At 38.3% G+C, this 15,664-nt stretch overlaps 2 protein-coding genes across 2 annotated transcripts in view; one reads left to right on the top strand and one right to left on the bottom strand.

Annotated features, from left to right (window-relative positions):
- The window catches only part of GNAZ (G protein subunit alpha z), a 31,236-nt gene extending 24,876 nt beyond the window's left edge, over positions 1 to 6,360 (top strand). The window contains exon 2 of the mRNA XM_010217410.2: positions 5,825 to 6,360. Within this exon, the coding sequence (XP_010215712.1) occupies positions 5,825 to 6,169 (345 nt within the window). The 3' untranslated portion in view covers positions 6,170 to 6,360. The remainder of the gene's footprint in view (positions 1 to 5,824) is intronic.
- Positions 1 to 14,605, bottom strand: part of RSPH14 (radial spoke head 14 homolog) — a 72,184-nt gene extending 57,579 nt beyond the window's left edge. The window contains exons 1-3 of the mRNA XM_010217432.2: positions 14,407 to 14,605; positions 13,029 to 13,131; positions 12,730 to 12,848 (exon numbers count right to left, since the gene is read on the bottom strand). Of these exons, the coding sequence (XP_010215734.2) occupies positions 12,730 to 12,848; positions 13,029 to 13,131; positions 14,407 to 14,605 (421 nt within the window). The remainder of the gene's footprint in view (positions 1 to 12,729; positions 12,849 to 13,028; positions 13,132 to 14,406) is intronic.
- Between the last annotated feature and the right edge of the window lie 1,059 nt (positions 14,606 to 15,664).

Below are 15,664 nucleotides of genomic sequence, written 5' to 3'. Positions count from 1 at the left end.
CAAAGCTCTCCCAGCTGTGACTAGAAATTTTAATGTAAAAGTGTGAGATGCAACATTCCTACTTGGCTCCATTTGCCAGGTGATTTTCCTAATTACATGCTGCCTTGATAACAAGGTCTTCTGGTAAGGAAACTCTTTGTCGTTGTGAGAGTCTTTGCTGCAGAGGACACCTCTCCTCTTCCAGAGGATGAGCAGGGACATTTGCATGGTTGCAAATTACTGGAAGAAAGGAAGCAGCCATCTGGTCCTAAGCATGTTCTTTCCCTTAAGCAACCAATTCCTTGCTCTTATGCTTGGGGAAGAGTTTGCAATTAGCCCCCAACAAGGCTGTCTGGATAATGCCTCAGCATTACCTTGCTTATACACCAGCTTGGGTGTAATTATGAAATTACAGTGACACATTTTGTCTAGCCACCTGGCTAGCTGCCCTTCCCCAGGATTCTTGAACTGGAAAAGACACTGCAGAGAAGAACAAGCCTTTTAAAACCATTTTTTCCCTCTATATTAATAGAAAAAATTCACAATTACTTTGGCAGTTGCACTGTAATCTATTTCACATTTTCCTTATAATAAGCCATGACCCTTCCCCTGTAATACACTAGTCCTGCAATATTGAAAAAACCAGAAGCAAGCCTGCTGTAATAAATGAGTGTATGAGTGGATATATCATGTATCTTTAGGCTCAGGTTCACGGTGTGAGCCTTCATCTTATCTCAGACCTGTCGAAGCATTCTGCTTCTTATTTAAGATTTTCACAATATATCGAGATGCCATCTGGCTATAGCAAACTGAGAGCCATGCCGAGCATCGTCCTTTCAAATGTGATTGATGCACTACACAAGCCAAAAGCCACTACTTTAAACTTATAAAGGCCTTTTCTTGCCATGAATAGTATTTTCTCCCAGCCTTGAATTTACTTAACATTATCTACTTTCATTTGGAAAGCAAGGTTGGCTATATGATGATGCTAGACATTTTGTGTCTCTGTGATAACAGGTAAGAACCCTTCCAAATAAATTTAATTAGTTTTCTTCATATAGATACAGGTGCTGCCTGTTTCCCTTTTCTCTCATTTTCACAATTATATGGATTACACCTTACTGGTACTTGAAAGTTCGATTTTGCTTTTCTGATATACATTCTCATTGTCCAGTGATGCTTTTCTTCCTTTTATTACTACAGGTAATTTGCAAAATGGGTTTTTAGGGGTCCCAAGGCATAAAAGCATTTGTACCACACAACTATAGTATTGCACCAGTGTAGGATAACCTGCATCTTTCCTGGAAATGATTCATTGATTATCTTATTTGAAATTTAATCAAGTAAAATTATTCAGACATTGAAGAAGAAAGTTCTTAGGTATCAGGTACAATTGGTTATTAATTCTTTAACCACCCTGCTTTAACCAGAAATTTACATGATAAGTAATAGTTCAACTCCATCTGCTTCTGTTTAAAGTTTTCCCTCCAGCTCAGCAGCTAGTATATTCATTTAGTATGCCCATTATTACAGAACACCTATTCCTTTCCTAAATATTTGCCTCTTGTTAGAAATATGTAATAGGTGAATAGACATCTTATTCGATCCATTCCTGAACTAAATTGTATTCACAACAGCTTTAACACCTAAGATAATGCCAGTAGCCTGGCTTTCAAAACAGGTTCTGTATTAAAGACCACAGACCAACCTCCTCTTCTTTCCGCGTTGGAGCCTTTATAATAGTTTTGTCCATGAAAGCAAGACAACTAGTTTACTGAAAACAATTATTTGCAAGCTGTGTTTTAGCAGTGGCACGTCTTAAAATGTAATTATCATTGTCTGAGTTTGTTAGTATTGATTAAATTATTATCATTAAAAATCAAAATCCTATTATCTCACCCATTGTCTTGGCTAATCCGATTTACTTTTAAATTTCTAGAAATTCAGTTTTCAAATTTGCGATGGATATACATTCAGTAATGGCTGCCATTACCTGAAACATGGCAGGTGATTAACTTTGGGTTCCCTGTACTCTAGACTTTTACCCTACTTGGCTTAATTACTGTAATGTTTGAGTGACTTTTCATTATGCCATGCAAATTCTACTGCAGTTCCAGCAAATTACTGCTTAATTGCCCAGAACCATGTAGCTGAGATTTCTGTCTCTAGTTTTGCTCCCACAGCATAGTATTGATCTTCGTCCTAAAATAAGAGATCTTCTAGGATCTTGTGATGCCGTGTCCTGAACGAATCCTGACTCTGACTCCTCTCCTTTTTACGGCTATTTTTCTCCTTTGTAACGCTGTATATTTGAACTTCTTCTCTTATTTTTTCATTACTGCTAAGTTTCCATTCCTTGTAAGTATATTACTTTTTCTAATTGTCAAAAAAAAAAATGTTAACCAAATTAGTCTTCACTTTTCTCCTTCCTGTGCTATTAGAAAAGGAATTTCAACTAAGGTTCTCTCTGACAGGTTTTTGCCTTTCTTGATAATGACTGCCTTCTTCTCTGGTGTTTTGCTATTAAGCCTCATGAATATGAAAAATTATACAGCTTTATAGTGTCTTAGAATGATCTGGAAGTGCAATCCCAAATCCATATGAGCATCTACAAAGTGATTTATCGTTAGTTTAGCCTAGAAATGCTTTCAGGCAAGGGACTATCCAGATCCTGTTTACTCCTCAGCTTTGTTCCAGACATTGTGGCTACACTCGAGAAATATAATTACATTTAATAAATGGCCTAGAGTGACCTTTAGGAGGTCAATCACATACACAGGAGAAAATAAGAATATATGCTTCTTATTTATAGGACAATAGAAAGACTCCTTGAATTGCAACTCTAACACTGTAGAAGCCCATTGACCTGTGAATCAGACAGTGCCCCTGGGGACCATTCAGCTCTTAAGTTTAGTATGTCTTAAAGGCCAGTAAGTCTGAACTAAAAAAAAAAAAAAACCTGTTTTATTCTTCCTGTTCCAGCTCTAATAAGCATTCTTTTGCCTTAAACAGGATTTAATCAAAGTTTGAGATCTTATAGAGTGTGAGAGAGCAGCAAGGGGGGACTCCTTTCATAGGGAAAAGCAAGGCAGGCAGCAGCCGTGTCCTCACTGCCAAGCACTATGGTCCTGCAGTGCCAGAGAGCAGCAGAGCAGCTGTGCTTCAGTAACCAGGCTTCAGCAACAACCCAGATTGCCGGACAAGTCCACAGAAATGAGGCAATTGTGGGGTCAAGCCAGGAAGTCAAGTCAGCGGATCTGTGAGGGACATGGCCTAAACACAGGGGATACCACAAAGAGCTGCAGTAAAACCTGGGCAAAGACCAAGGGCGAATGCGTGAGCAGCTAGTGAGCCGAAGTGCTGGCACTCTCCCAACAAGCCTTCTCCCACCCTTCTCCTAAAGTTATGCAGTTGCACCCTCTCAGAGCTGACCTTTATTGCAGGTAGCCAACTGACAAAAGCAGTTTGTGGTTTCTGAAAAAAGAATTTAGAGTCTTCACATCTATGTTTGGCTTGTCCAGTTCCTTATAGCTCTTGTATCTTTTCACTCTTTGTCTTATTTAAGAAATCAGCATCGGTGTACACAATGGTTTCCAGAAAATTAATACCAGAAAGCCTGTCCAAAGAGCATGCAATATAAATTAAACACATCACCAGAAAACAAAGAAAAAAAGTGAGAATGGATGATACTTTGGAATTTAATATCCAAGAAGAGAGAACAGAATAAGAGTTCATCTCACTGAGGAGACACTGTTTTCCTAACAGGGAGAAGACAAATATTTTATCCATCGAGAGACAAATTGAAGAATATGAAAACATAGTGTTCCAACAGTGAAGTAGACACTTCATTAAAAATGGAATGCAGCTATACTGTGGGAAATGTCATAATAGTATTACAACTTTTATGAAAGCAGTTACATTGCCAAATTTCGAGATTTCATGTTTTAGTTTTTTTATTAACACAAAGTTATATTTTTGATGGTAGAAAAATCAGTTGTATGTATATGTTTTATCAATATTTGAAATTTGCAGGAGCTTAGTCACAAAGAACACCTCCAAATCACCTAGATTTATAGACCCTATTCTTTATCATAACTATCTGAGTACAGAAGTTTTCTACTTTTTTAAATCTTATTTTCTTCCATCTCCCCTTCTTCTAAATGCTTGCATTTTAGCGTTATATTCTCACTGTGGATAGAGGGGTCAAGCATTTGCATATAAGAAGGTATTCAGATGTTCCTTTCTCATATTTGATATGGATTTTGTGGGCATCTGTGCCAGAAAATCTAATCTAATTCAGCTCCATATGCTAGAGAAGATTTATATAATTGTACTATATCTGGGGAGAAGGGCAGGCTTGCACAATATTTTTCATTTCAAAAGCAAATAGGAAAATTACAGGTTCTTACTGATTGTACTGGCACTTGTTTAACTAAAGTGACTGGGGATTTTTAAATTAAAAAAAATCCTATTGTTGTTTCTTTTCCTCTTGGTCTCATTAATTAACTTTTACTTACTTTTGTAATCCCATTTCTTTCAATCTCTTCATCTTTTAGCTGTTCTGTTTTAATTCTACTTCTGTTTCTTTCAGTCATTCACTTTTCTTTCCTTTTAGCTATCTTTCTTAGGCAAACAGAAAAAAGGAGTCCTAAGACAATTTTTCAATACCTGTATCATGTACCTTGTATTATGTTCATAATACTTTTCTCCATTTATTAGGAAAAAATATTGCTGAGTATTGGAAAATCCTGAAACGAATCCTTAGTGCTTAAGTGTAACATGTGTAACATTCTCTAAATTAAAATTGAATGACTTGTTAAAAGGGATATTCTCCTTTAAGGAAAGAATATGAGTGCACTGTAGAACTTCACATTGGACAAGAATCAGACTAAAGTTATGACGTTGAAGTGCTTAGGAAACTGGACCATGGTGGAAGAAAATGACCTTTAGCATAAATGCCTATAATTAACATACTTCCTTTATGTACTGCTGTCAATAATTGATATTTATTTAAACTTTCTACTCAAAACTTTACATCTGTGTATCGCTCTTGATACCCAGCTTTCCCACCAGAAGCACTGGAACCATGGACAGCTCCAGTGGCATCAAGTATTTCAGAGCGGCAACATAAGGGGAGAAACATTGAGAAAAGTAGAAGCTGGTCATTGGTTTCTAACAGATCTTTCTGATTTCAGCACTGAGTAGCCTTTTTTTTTTTTCCTTTTTTTCCATTTAGTCATCCTAAAAAGGTCATCGGTGGGTGACCATGGAAAAAGGTGGTCCTTATTCATATGTATTATTCCAAGCTTGCTGTGTTTAGTAAGTTATACTTACAAGTATACTATGAAGAAAAGGCAGGGAAAAAACAGCTGAGTATGTATGGTGTACTAAACAACAGAACGCAAAAATTGAATATTTTAATGCTATCATTGTGCTGTAGTACTTCAGTCTTTTTAAAATAACAACAGAATGTTTCTGTAATATGAAATCTTTAGTAATGAATCATCCTTTTTATTTAGAAAATGTTTATAGTGCTAACATGATTTCACATGCACCTCTACTCCCAAGTTACACCTATTGTTTCTAAAACACCAACTTCAGACTTTCCTTCTTGGTTGTCAATTATTGAAAATAAATAGAGGAAGAAGTATTCTTTGATAAAATGCAGTATATCTAAAACTAGGTTCCTGCAATTGCATGCTCAGGTAGAAGGAACGGTCACTAAGCAAAACAAAGGTATTTCTAAAGCCAGATTTTGCTCATTACTAGAAATAATAACATATTCTGTGTTCTTTCTACACTTATTGAAATACTGTTGCTGATGCTGTTGTTTCCTTCCCTATAGAGTCGAATGGCAGAAAGTTTGCGTCTCTTTGATTCCATCTGCAACAACAATTGGTTTATCAACACTTCCCTCATCCTCTTTTTGAATAAGAAAGATCTGCTGGCAGAAAAAATCCGGCGCATTCCCTTAACAGTCTGCTTTCCTGAGTACAAAGGGCAAAACACTTATGAGGAGGCAGCAGTCTACATCCAACGCCAATTTGAGGACTTGAACCGCAACAAGGAGACCAAGGAAATCTATTCGCACTTCACCTGCGCCACTGATACCAGTAACATCCAATTTGTGTTCGATGCAGTGACAGATGTCATCATTCAGAACAATCTCAAATATATTGGCCTCTGCTAAGAATCCTTGGGCTTAATCTGTTACCTGAAGTGATTAAAAAAAAGGGGCTAGCCACCTCCACTTTTAGTGGAAAAAAATGGGGCAAAGCTTAGAAGCCCAAGGAAAGAAAAGGGGAAATGTGATGTACACACACAGATCCTCTTATGCCCCGTTAACCTGCCACATTATTTTTCACAAATATATGTTCTGGAGAGTAAAAGCTACCTCTCCAAAAATACAGCCCACTCCTGCTCTCTTCCCTAGAAACTTAAATCCCAAGCAGAAACAAAAAAAGAGATAGAGGCCTAACTCTGTGGAGATGTTTTCTCCACAGTCACTGCACTTTTATCCCATTTATTCCATTCCATTTCCTAGAGTGGAAGTGTTATCATATTCTATGTAAGAAATAATTCTTCATCCAGCTGTCCTAAAAATCATTTTATTGACAAGAAAATATAAAGCTGGTAAGTGAGAGACAAACTCCTTTGCAGGAGGTGGAGCAGAATGGTTGTGCTAGGGAGAAAAGCTAATACAAATCTGAAGCTACAGAACAGCAGAGTTTAAGCAAAACATAACACAGTTTTAAAGAATGGGCATGAATCCACAATACTGGGACGCACAACCCAGCAGTATAAACACACACACAATGTATACCCATGCACATGAGTCACAGCATACACTATGTATACACTTCTGCTTTATTTTACTGTTTATCATGGACACCTTGCCTGTCCAAGGAATTGTTGGTGCATAACTGTTCTGTGATTTCCAACCTGACTAGCAGCCCTTTCTGCTCTGTAAGGCTTCAAAATATGCAGCAAAACTATATAAAATGAATCTATGAATAGGCCAAATCAAGGTCAGTGTTTCTTCTACTGGTAAGGAGTTTTATACATCAAAACAATCTTCTTTTACATTTTTTTTGCCAAATCTTGTGGTGTTTCACAAAAAACAAACTCTATATTTAAGAAGTAGATTAGTGTTCCTTTTTTAATACAGATATGAAAAAAAAACACAAGGCTTTTTTTTAATTATTGTTGTAGTGTCTGGACTGCTGAGTGTGAAAGTTGCCAACGGACAATTCTGTTCCACTGCTCCCAATACCTTCTGGGAAATACTGTAATATCATAACAGATTTCCCAAGAAGCAGGAGCCATTGAGATTGTGTAGTATATAGTCTCCAAAGTCTTTTTTTTTCTGTTTTTTTATTATTTAAAAAATGTGATGTATTATTAGAAGGTTAAAGATGAGCGATATGAACAATAAATAAATGTCTTGATATTTCAATTTAATAAATTATTTATCGTTTAGTGAAGTTAAGGAAATTGAAGAGATGCATTCCTCAACTCCAGGTTTCATCTCATAAAGAAACACTACTGGATGGAGTAACATTCTGGCAAAATTAAAGTCTGAATATGTAAGAAGCTCTGTGGGACTGTACTGGAAAATCTCAAATGGATCATATAGACCTAAGTCTTTGGCCAGTTGATTCTTTCCCCTGCCATAGAAAAGACTTCTTAAAGACTTCAGTGTAAAGTTGGTGTGTAAATATATGTTTGATAATTGTAAAGCACATAACGTACACAGAGACACAGACACACACGCACACTGGAAAATATCCTTCTACTTTTGTTTCCCCTATGTACTACAATTAGTGCAAGAGATCTCAGCCAAGGGCTCTAAGAAATTTAAAACAAAATGGTCAATAACATCAACATTTAAATTGTCCACTTAAGAAAAAAATAAATAATTCGAATGATACGGAACTTGTCTATAGCGTGTTCATTAATTACTATTATGATATAGTAGCTATCTAATTGGATAATGTGTGTAAAACTTTCAGTTTTCTAGGACAGATTGATGAATGTTGTCCATTTGCTCTAGATCTTTTTCTTCAGTTCAATCACCAAAATTGAGCAGAATTTCAGTCTTAACTAATTGCATTTGAGCAGCTCAGTAGGTTACAAAGACATGGAAGCTCAAGCTAATAGAGATCTGGGACTGCCAGGAAAACTATGACACACTTGAAGACAGTGGTTCAAGGGACAATCACTTTCAACTTTACTAGAGCGAAAAGGTAGCCAAAAATATTCTCAGAGGGTCAAGTCAAAGATTACAACTTTCAGTAGTTTTCAGTCCTGATCTAATTGAGTAGGGGATAATCTATACAGTTTTTAATGCAGTACTTTATCGCTGCCCTGGAGATGTGGGTCCCTTTAAGCATGGCATTTTGGGGGTTACTCCTGGAGGAGAGCAGCAAACAGCCGATGAGGCAGCACCCTGGGGGTAGATAAGGCCTTGCATGGGACCCAGGGAGTATCTGGGGCTTTCACTGGCAGTAGGAGCTACCACCTTCTGCTTGTGCTATATGGACTCAGGCTGTTTGACCTGGTGAGTTTGCTGAAGGCTGTATGTGCTGGAGACTGCTAATAGAGGATCCTCTAACCTTAATCTACTATTAGCATGCTGGCATTTACTTAGCAACTTAAAGCGCATTTCTGATCTAAATTTCCTCTCTAGTGATAGATCAAATTATTATCCACTTGGCTTGAAGGACTAAAGCTATTTCTGAGAGACTCACATTTCTCATGCAATCCGTATAACAGAGAGAAGAAAAACCTTGAAGTAGTGTATGTCACTAGGTGTTTCCACTTATGTGTAGGCATGTGGAGGAATAATGCATCTCTTCAGGTTAAGTAATTGGTTCACATATATATGTTATCATAATACTGATTCCTTACTATTAACTCTCTATTCATTTAGTCCTCATGATGTTTTTGATTTTAATATTCTAAAAAACTTGTGGTTACTCAGTTGCAGTCTTCTGAAGAACTAAGGATGTTAAAATAAGGTCTCTTTTTACATAGAAGGAAAACAACTTTATCCTCCCATAGTTTTTTTTTTTTTTTTTTTAATACAAAAGCATGAAAAGGTTAAAATAGGAAGTCTGTGCCAAAGATAGGTGTTAAAATGAAATCTATTGACTTCTAGTCTTCCACCTGGATAAATTATGCAATTAAATTTGCATCTATTGTCTCAGGTTATCAGTGATGCAGGGCATTGCCACCTGAAAGGATTGCACTAATGCAGCTGGGGTTTCACTTCACCTGGGCAACACTGACATTCACAGAAGAAATGTTCCATCTGCTGCAGCAAGAATGCCATCTGCCCTGGGATCATTTGCACTTCATCCAGCAAAACATATTTTAAAAGGTGGGGGGAGCATCCTTAAATGAGCCTCACCCACAAATTTGAAAGATTATGGTTATCTAAAGATGCGAAGTGAGAATGCCTGCAAGTTAGAGAGATTTTGCAGTTATGGAAATTCCCTCCTTTTTCCTACTACCAGTGAACCTTTCCTGCTTTCTGGAGACAATGCTCCAGAACTGTTCTCCCAAAACATGTTACAGCATTACTTGGAGAACCTGATTCTTATCTGCCACCAGCAATGGGCTGATGCTGTCATTGCATGTGGTGATAGATAGCGCCTGAAGTGGGAACGGTCAAAACCAAGTATGAGTCTTAAGAGAAGCTTCACTTGAAAGTAGCTGCCTCTCACAGAATTGTAGTCTTTCCTTTGCAAAGCTGCCCAACTCTTGCTGAGCTGGGACTATAACAAGAGTTAGAAACAGCTTTCCCAGTGACATCAGAGCTGTGAATCACTTGCCTTCCAAAGGCCACCTCTTCATGAGGGACACAGATGTAATTTGCTGTTTTGAGCTCAGCAGGGCTAATCTTTCCACTCAAGGAGGCAACTTAATTTCTCCTTGCATAGTATAATCTCACGTCTCCTGTTTTCACCAGACTAGTATTTTACAGCTGTGAAAGGTGGCAGCAGTTCCCATCAGGGATTTTTTTGAATAGAACTGGCATATTCAGGTAGCTGCAGGGACTCGACGGGAGCAAGAGTAGCATATCTGTGCCTGTTTCCTACATGGCAGTATGGGATACCATCACGTATTCCCCAGTTTAGGCAATGTATTTTGGATTCTGTGGAATTTCTAAGAAGTAATGTTTTATGTTTTGGCACCACCAAGAGACACATTTGCTTAGTGCTACAGTAAGTCACTAATCAGAAATGACAGGTCTAATAAGTGCCTTCTAAGTTACCCTTTTTCTAGTCCTTGCTTTCTAGAATTTACTAAAAAACTGTTTGAAGTGGCAATCCCCACTGAAAAGCTGTTATTTTCAGTTGGGCTCTGCTAATACAAAATTTAAATTAATGCTACAGTGTGAGGTACTGTTGCAGTGTATCACCTTACCAAATGTACCTTATAGAAGTTCAAATGTTGTGAAATAAAGCTAGTCATTATTGCTGCTGTCAAAATTTGCAGTGAAGTCCTAAGTAAACTACAAATTATTATCCTGAAACACAGCCCAAGACACTATTAGCAAATAGTTCTATATTATAATAATCATTTACGAGTACAAAAGATTTTTAAAAAAGGGGGAAGTGATCTGTGAAATACAATCCCATCATGTTTTTTCTTTTATCTACTGCTAAGTGAAGGCTGAAGGTATCTTAAATAAGAAAACAAACCAACAAAAAAACTCAGTACAGATCTGGCGTGAAATCCGCAGTGGCTGCAATGGAATTACATTAAAAGTACATTTGACTGAGTGCATTGCATCTGGCAGTGTTTACTTCTATTAAGTTTGTTTTCCTCTGTAGGTTTCTCATGATCCACATATTCACAGGATGGTATTTAGGTATCTACACAGGTAAATGGCATATTTCTTTAAGGGCAATTAGGTAGGTCAAAATATACTGAAACAAGTCAAGTCACTGTCTCATGGGAGTTAAAAAATCTCTAAGACGACTAGTGAAAATAATTTTAAATAAAATCTGATTTTCTACATTTTATTAAGTTAATTAGCCCACTATATTAACTTACCTCATACTGATTTAATTATTTAGGACTTTAAATGGTCAAAAGCATGCAAAATACATGTATTTTTAAAGAATTTCTGTGTTCTCATTCAGGAAGGTCCTAAATATTCATTCAATTCCTTTTAAGCACCAGTAATTTGCTTAATGGCAAGACCTCAAAGGAGACACTTTCCCTTGAATTCTAGTAATTATTGTATTAATTGACAATACCCCTTTACAGAAGTTGTAATTTTAAAATTATAATTTTAATCACTAGAACTGTAAAGGTTATTGAAATTATAGTTTTAGAACCTGAATATAAAAGTAACAAATAAGGGTAAGTTCCTTTAGCGAATAAAAGATTTAGAGGAAAAAAGTAACTAAAGTAAGCAGGTAAAAGGTACAATGACTTATTCTAGTCTTCCAGCAAGTCAAAGACAAATTCTCAGCCTATTTTCCTAAACCTAAACAGAAGGATTTAAAAGTTGGATGCCCAATTCCAATGTAGTCAACCTATCTTATGTTTATCTCACTGGAGATAAATAGACATCACCCAAGCAGAGTTCATTGCATCTTAAAGTAAGCACCTAAAATGTCAGATTTATTGCCCCAGGAGATACTGATTTGTCTCCATTGGTTTGTCTCCCACTGCACAAGGAGACCAGCATAATCTGACATCTGAAACCAGGCAAAGTGATTCCACTTTTAGCTTCGTATCCTAACATTTAAGTATAGCTAATACTGTTACCTAGGTTTGGCTTTCTAAGGGTAAACAATGTTTAAATTACAAAATCTGTAAAAGCAAACTCCTTTATTGTTCCTTGCATTACGCTCTATTTCAATTTACCAACTGAAAAAGCAATATGAAGGGATCCAGTAAGAAATGTCACCTCTGAGCCTCATGTAAAAATACTTTAATGTAGAATCCATGGAATCTCACCTGGAATACTCAGTGCAATAGACATGCCCTTAAGTGCTCGTTTGTCTCCTGCTCTAGTGCTTGCAAGGAATAGGGAAAGCCCAGAACATATTGCATGATACCTACTTAACCTCAAAAAGGTTTTTTACAAACCACTTCTGTCCTCTGCAAAACTCTACATGCTGTGAACCTGGTGCACCAGGATTAATACCCAAATAACATTTTGAACAGAAGAGGACAAAGTGCATTTCTGATGCAAGATTCTGAAAGACAAACTCAGGTGCATGTCATATAAATTGTATCTTGAGGGAGTAAGTCCTTGCTTGTGTAAGCAGACTTAAAAGAATTAATGAATTTAGCCTTAAGAGTGCGAATTTGCAGTATCAAGCCTGAAGAGAAATACACAGGCAGCACTGTGCCTTCACATATGTATTATGTTAATACAGGGCCTTTCACTTGTTAGCTATGTACAGACATTTTATGTATTATTCTTTTATTACACAATTTTCAAATTGTTTTAGCAGCACAACAAGAGTTCTAGACAACATAATTGCTTCCGCCACGAAGGAAAAAAACAGTTGTACCTGCCAAAGTTTTCCAATAGAAACCAAAAAATAACCTCGCAAAGCAAAACTAAGATAAACAAAAATAAAGCCACTGTTTAAAGGGGGATTTTGAAGATTTTGAAGGACGGTGGAAAAAATTAATCTGGGAAAAATATTTAGGAAATCAGGTTAATACACTTTCATCTGGCTTGTCTATTGAGTACTTAAGGAAAAAAATAATTCCTACCTTCAGGTAATCTTGCCATCATTTCAAAAGACTGATGTACGTTCTTCCGACAGATATCTACTGGATCATCCAATAGCTCAGCCAGGGCAGGAATTACTCTATTTTGTACAAACCCGTGCCTACAAACAGCATTGGGGATGGATTTAACTAAGGTTAACAATTAAAATAATTTCCAGATGCACAATATTGAATACTATTTACATTGTACCTATTTTGCCACAATTTCAGCTTTATTGTTATTTCTCACTGGAAATTCTTTTGTTTCCTTACCATTTAGTAAAAGTTAGAATTATACCTACCTTCCAACATTATGTGTAGCCATTATGTAGAGGGCTTCTGTTGATTTTTGTCGGATAGTGCTGTCACTATCTAGCAGCAAGATTTTTAGGTTGTCAAAGAATCCTGTAAAATACAATAAAGTATTTTAACATTTCTTACATTTAACATTAGTTCAAAGTAGCTTTTTTTTTCAGTTTCAGAATACAAAGCAAATAATTAGAAAGAAATTTCATCTTGTCCTGGCAGTCAAACTCTTATTGATATACCACAACTAGAGAAGGAACTTCACCTACTGCCAAAAATGCCATGCCATAATCCCTCAAATATCTTAACATTAGAATAAAAGTTAATTGTTGTAAGTGCCCCACAGAATTAGCATCCCTAATTGTTTGATCGGACAATCAGAAAAGATGCTGGAAAGACTCCACTGAACTAATTTTGTGTTGGATCATGCTACAGACAAGCTGTTGATTTCCATATCCAGTAAACTCTTAATCATGCAAATATTTATGTAATAATCTAACTCTAAAAATAAAGGCACATTGGGGTCTAGAGCTCTTCCTGGTTTTACGGAAGGGTGTGTTTGCAGGATTGATGCCTGCATTTCTGTAAACTTCCTTAAGAAGTTCCTGTAAACTTCTTAAGCCTTTGAAAGGCTATCCACTGCCAAAGGAAAGAAAGCAAAAGATGCCCTCACAGATTTTGCTGATGAACTTGTAAACTTGATTTATATATATATATGTATTTCATTATTAATTATAGTCAGTAAAATATATTACCTGATATTATAATGTGATTTGAGATGCACTTGGATGTCAGATATTAGCTTAGACCTTTCCTTCAATTAAAAGACCCACTGAGGTCTACTGCATTTTGGAGTATCTCATATATGAAAAATCCAAGGCTGTAAAGGAAGGTCCTAGTCACATATGTATGAGAAGAATGTTTAATGAAGAAAATTACTGCCATTTTGTCATTTTTCTCACTCTTAAACCATAAAATTACAAAATATATTTTCTTATGTAAAGATGCATTAATAATAGGAGATTAGAGAAAATCACAAGAAACAAGACTGGAGGTTTCCAACTGGAGGACTAATGAATTATTTTTTTTATTAGTACCTGTTAAGATTTATCTAAAACTCAGTATACGCATGGAGAAAAAATATTCAGCATTATTTTTAGAGTTGATAATCTTATTTTAAGAGTATACTCACTGTAAGTCATCTATATGGCATAACATTCCCTATCTTCTTAAGGTAAAACAAGTGGCAAATGAAAACAAAACCTTTGTGGCTGTTTTGTCATCAAAGACAATGCAAGAGATGAGAGAACGGAGCAAAAAAAGTACAGTTTTCTTCTGCCACTCGGTCAGAGTTTGTCACCAGAGGTCACTCACCTAGGTCTATTGCCTGGTAGACATTTTCCGGGTCGTGGAGCAGGTCGCAGAGGGCCATGAGCGCCCGCTGCCGCGTCAGCAGCTCCGGGGCCTGCAGCTCCTCGTTGAGCTTGGGAAGGGCCCTCTCCCCAAAGGCCAGGGGTGCTTTGGTGGGATCTATATCCGGGGGCAGCTGGGCTGAAATGCGAGCATGCGCCATCCCTAACTCCCTTGGGAGGGGTTCCCCCTGTCCCTACCCCGAAATAATTGTACCTGGTGACAGTTAAAGGAGCAGGGGGACAACTACAGGCCTTAAAATGAAGGGTTCTCTGTGCCTCCAGGAGAGTGGGTGTAGGACACAGCCCTTGCTAGGCAGCTCTAGAGGGAGAGGCTGGCACGATGCATGAGCATTGGCATCAATGCCTCTTCATCAGCTGGCCTGGTTTATCTGGGTTAATTTCCTACTAAACACTAAAAGTGAAAACAAAACAAAAGAGTTTGCAGTAATCTGAGAACTAGGTGGGGAGGGAGAAAGTTATTTTTCAAATAGCTAATGCCCTGCACCAGAGATAGGGCTCAAAATAACAATACTAAAGCGATAGCAAACAGAATCGCTAGCCTTTGAAAGAGATGGTGACGCTTGGTCCCTCTTCCCTCACGGCGTGGCTGACAGAAGCACGCGTCTTCCAGCTTTCAAAGCTACCCAGCAGAAATGACAACTGCGACGTTAAAACTTAACTACGGAGCTGCTGCGCTTCTCGCTCTCAACCCCCGCGCAGGCTACACCCCGGGGCCCCGTCCCGCGGACATGGCGCCACCTCAGCCGCCCGCGCGCCCGCGTGCTCCGGTCGCCACGGCAACGCGCTCCTTGCGTACGCCGCGCTTCGCGAATAAAGCCGCGCCGCCGGGCGCTTCCTCCCTTCCCCTGGGTTCCGTCTTGCGTCAAAGGCGTAAGCAACGCCCGCGCTGCCGGCCTCCGAGCGGGAGTAGCGTCAACGGCGTTGTTGGTGAATGGGTAGTTGACCGCTCCTGGCGTGGGCGTTGCGCGCGGCTGGGGCGCTGTGGTGGCGCGAGCGGCCCCTCCGGGAGGGCAGCGGGGCGGGTGGGCGAAATGCCGGGCCAGGGCTGCCGGGTGGAGGCAGCTTGAGCCCTTCTCTCCGCTAAGCAGAGCGAGGTTCCCTTGTCCTCCTCCGGCCTGAAGAAACCTTATGAAGAAGGATGCTAAGGGGTAGCTGAGGCATGGGTCAATGTTCAGCCCACATTCACACAGCAGCTCGCC

This window comes from Tinamus guttatus, unplaced genomic scaffold, assembly GCF_059628265.1.
Source record: "Tinamus guttatus ecotype Peru unplaced genomic scaffold, ASM5962826v1 Tinamus_guttatus_pri_ptg000459l, whole genome shotgun sequence".
Classification (NCBI taxonomy): Eukaryota; Metazoa; Chordata; class Aves; order Tinamiformes; family Tinamidae; genus Tinamus; species Tinamus guttatus.
Note: the sequence above shows the minus strand (reverse complement) of the source record. Positions and strands in the feature narration are given on the sequence as shown.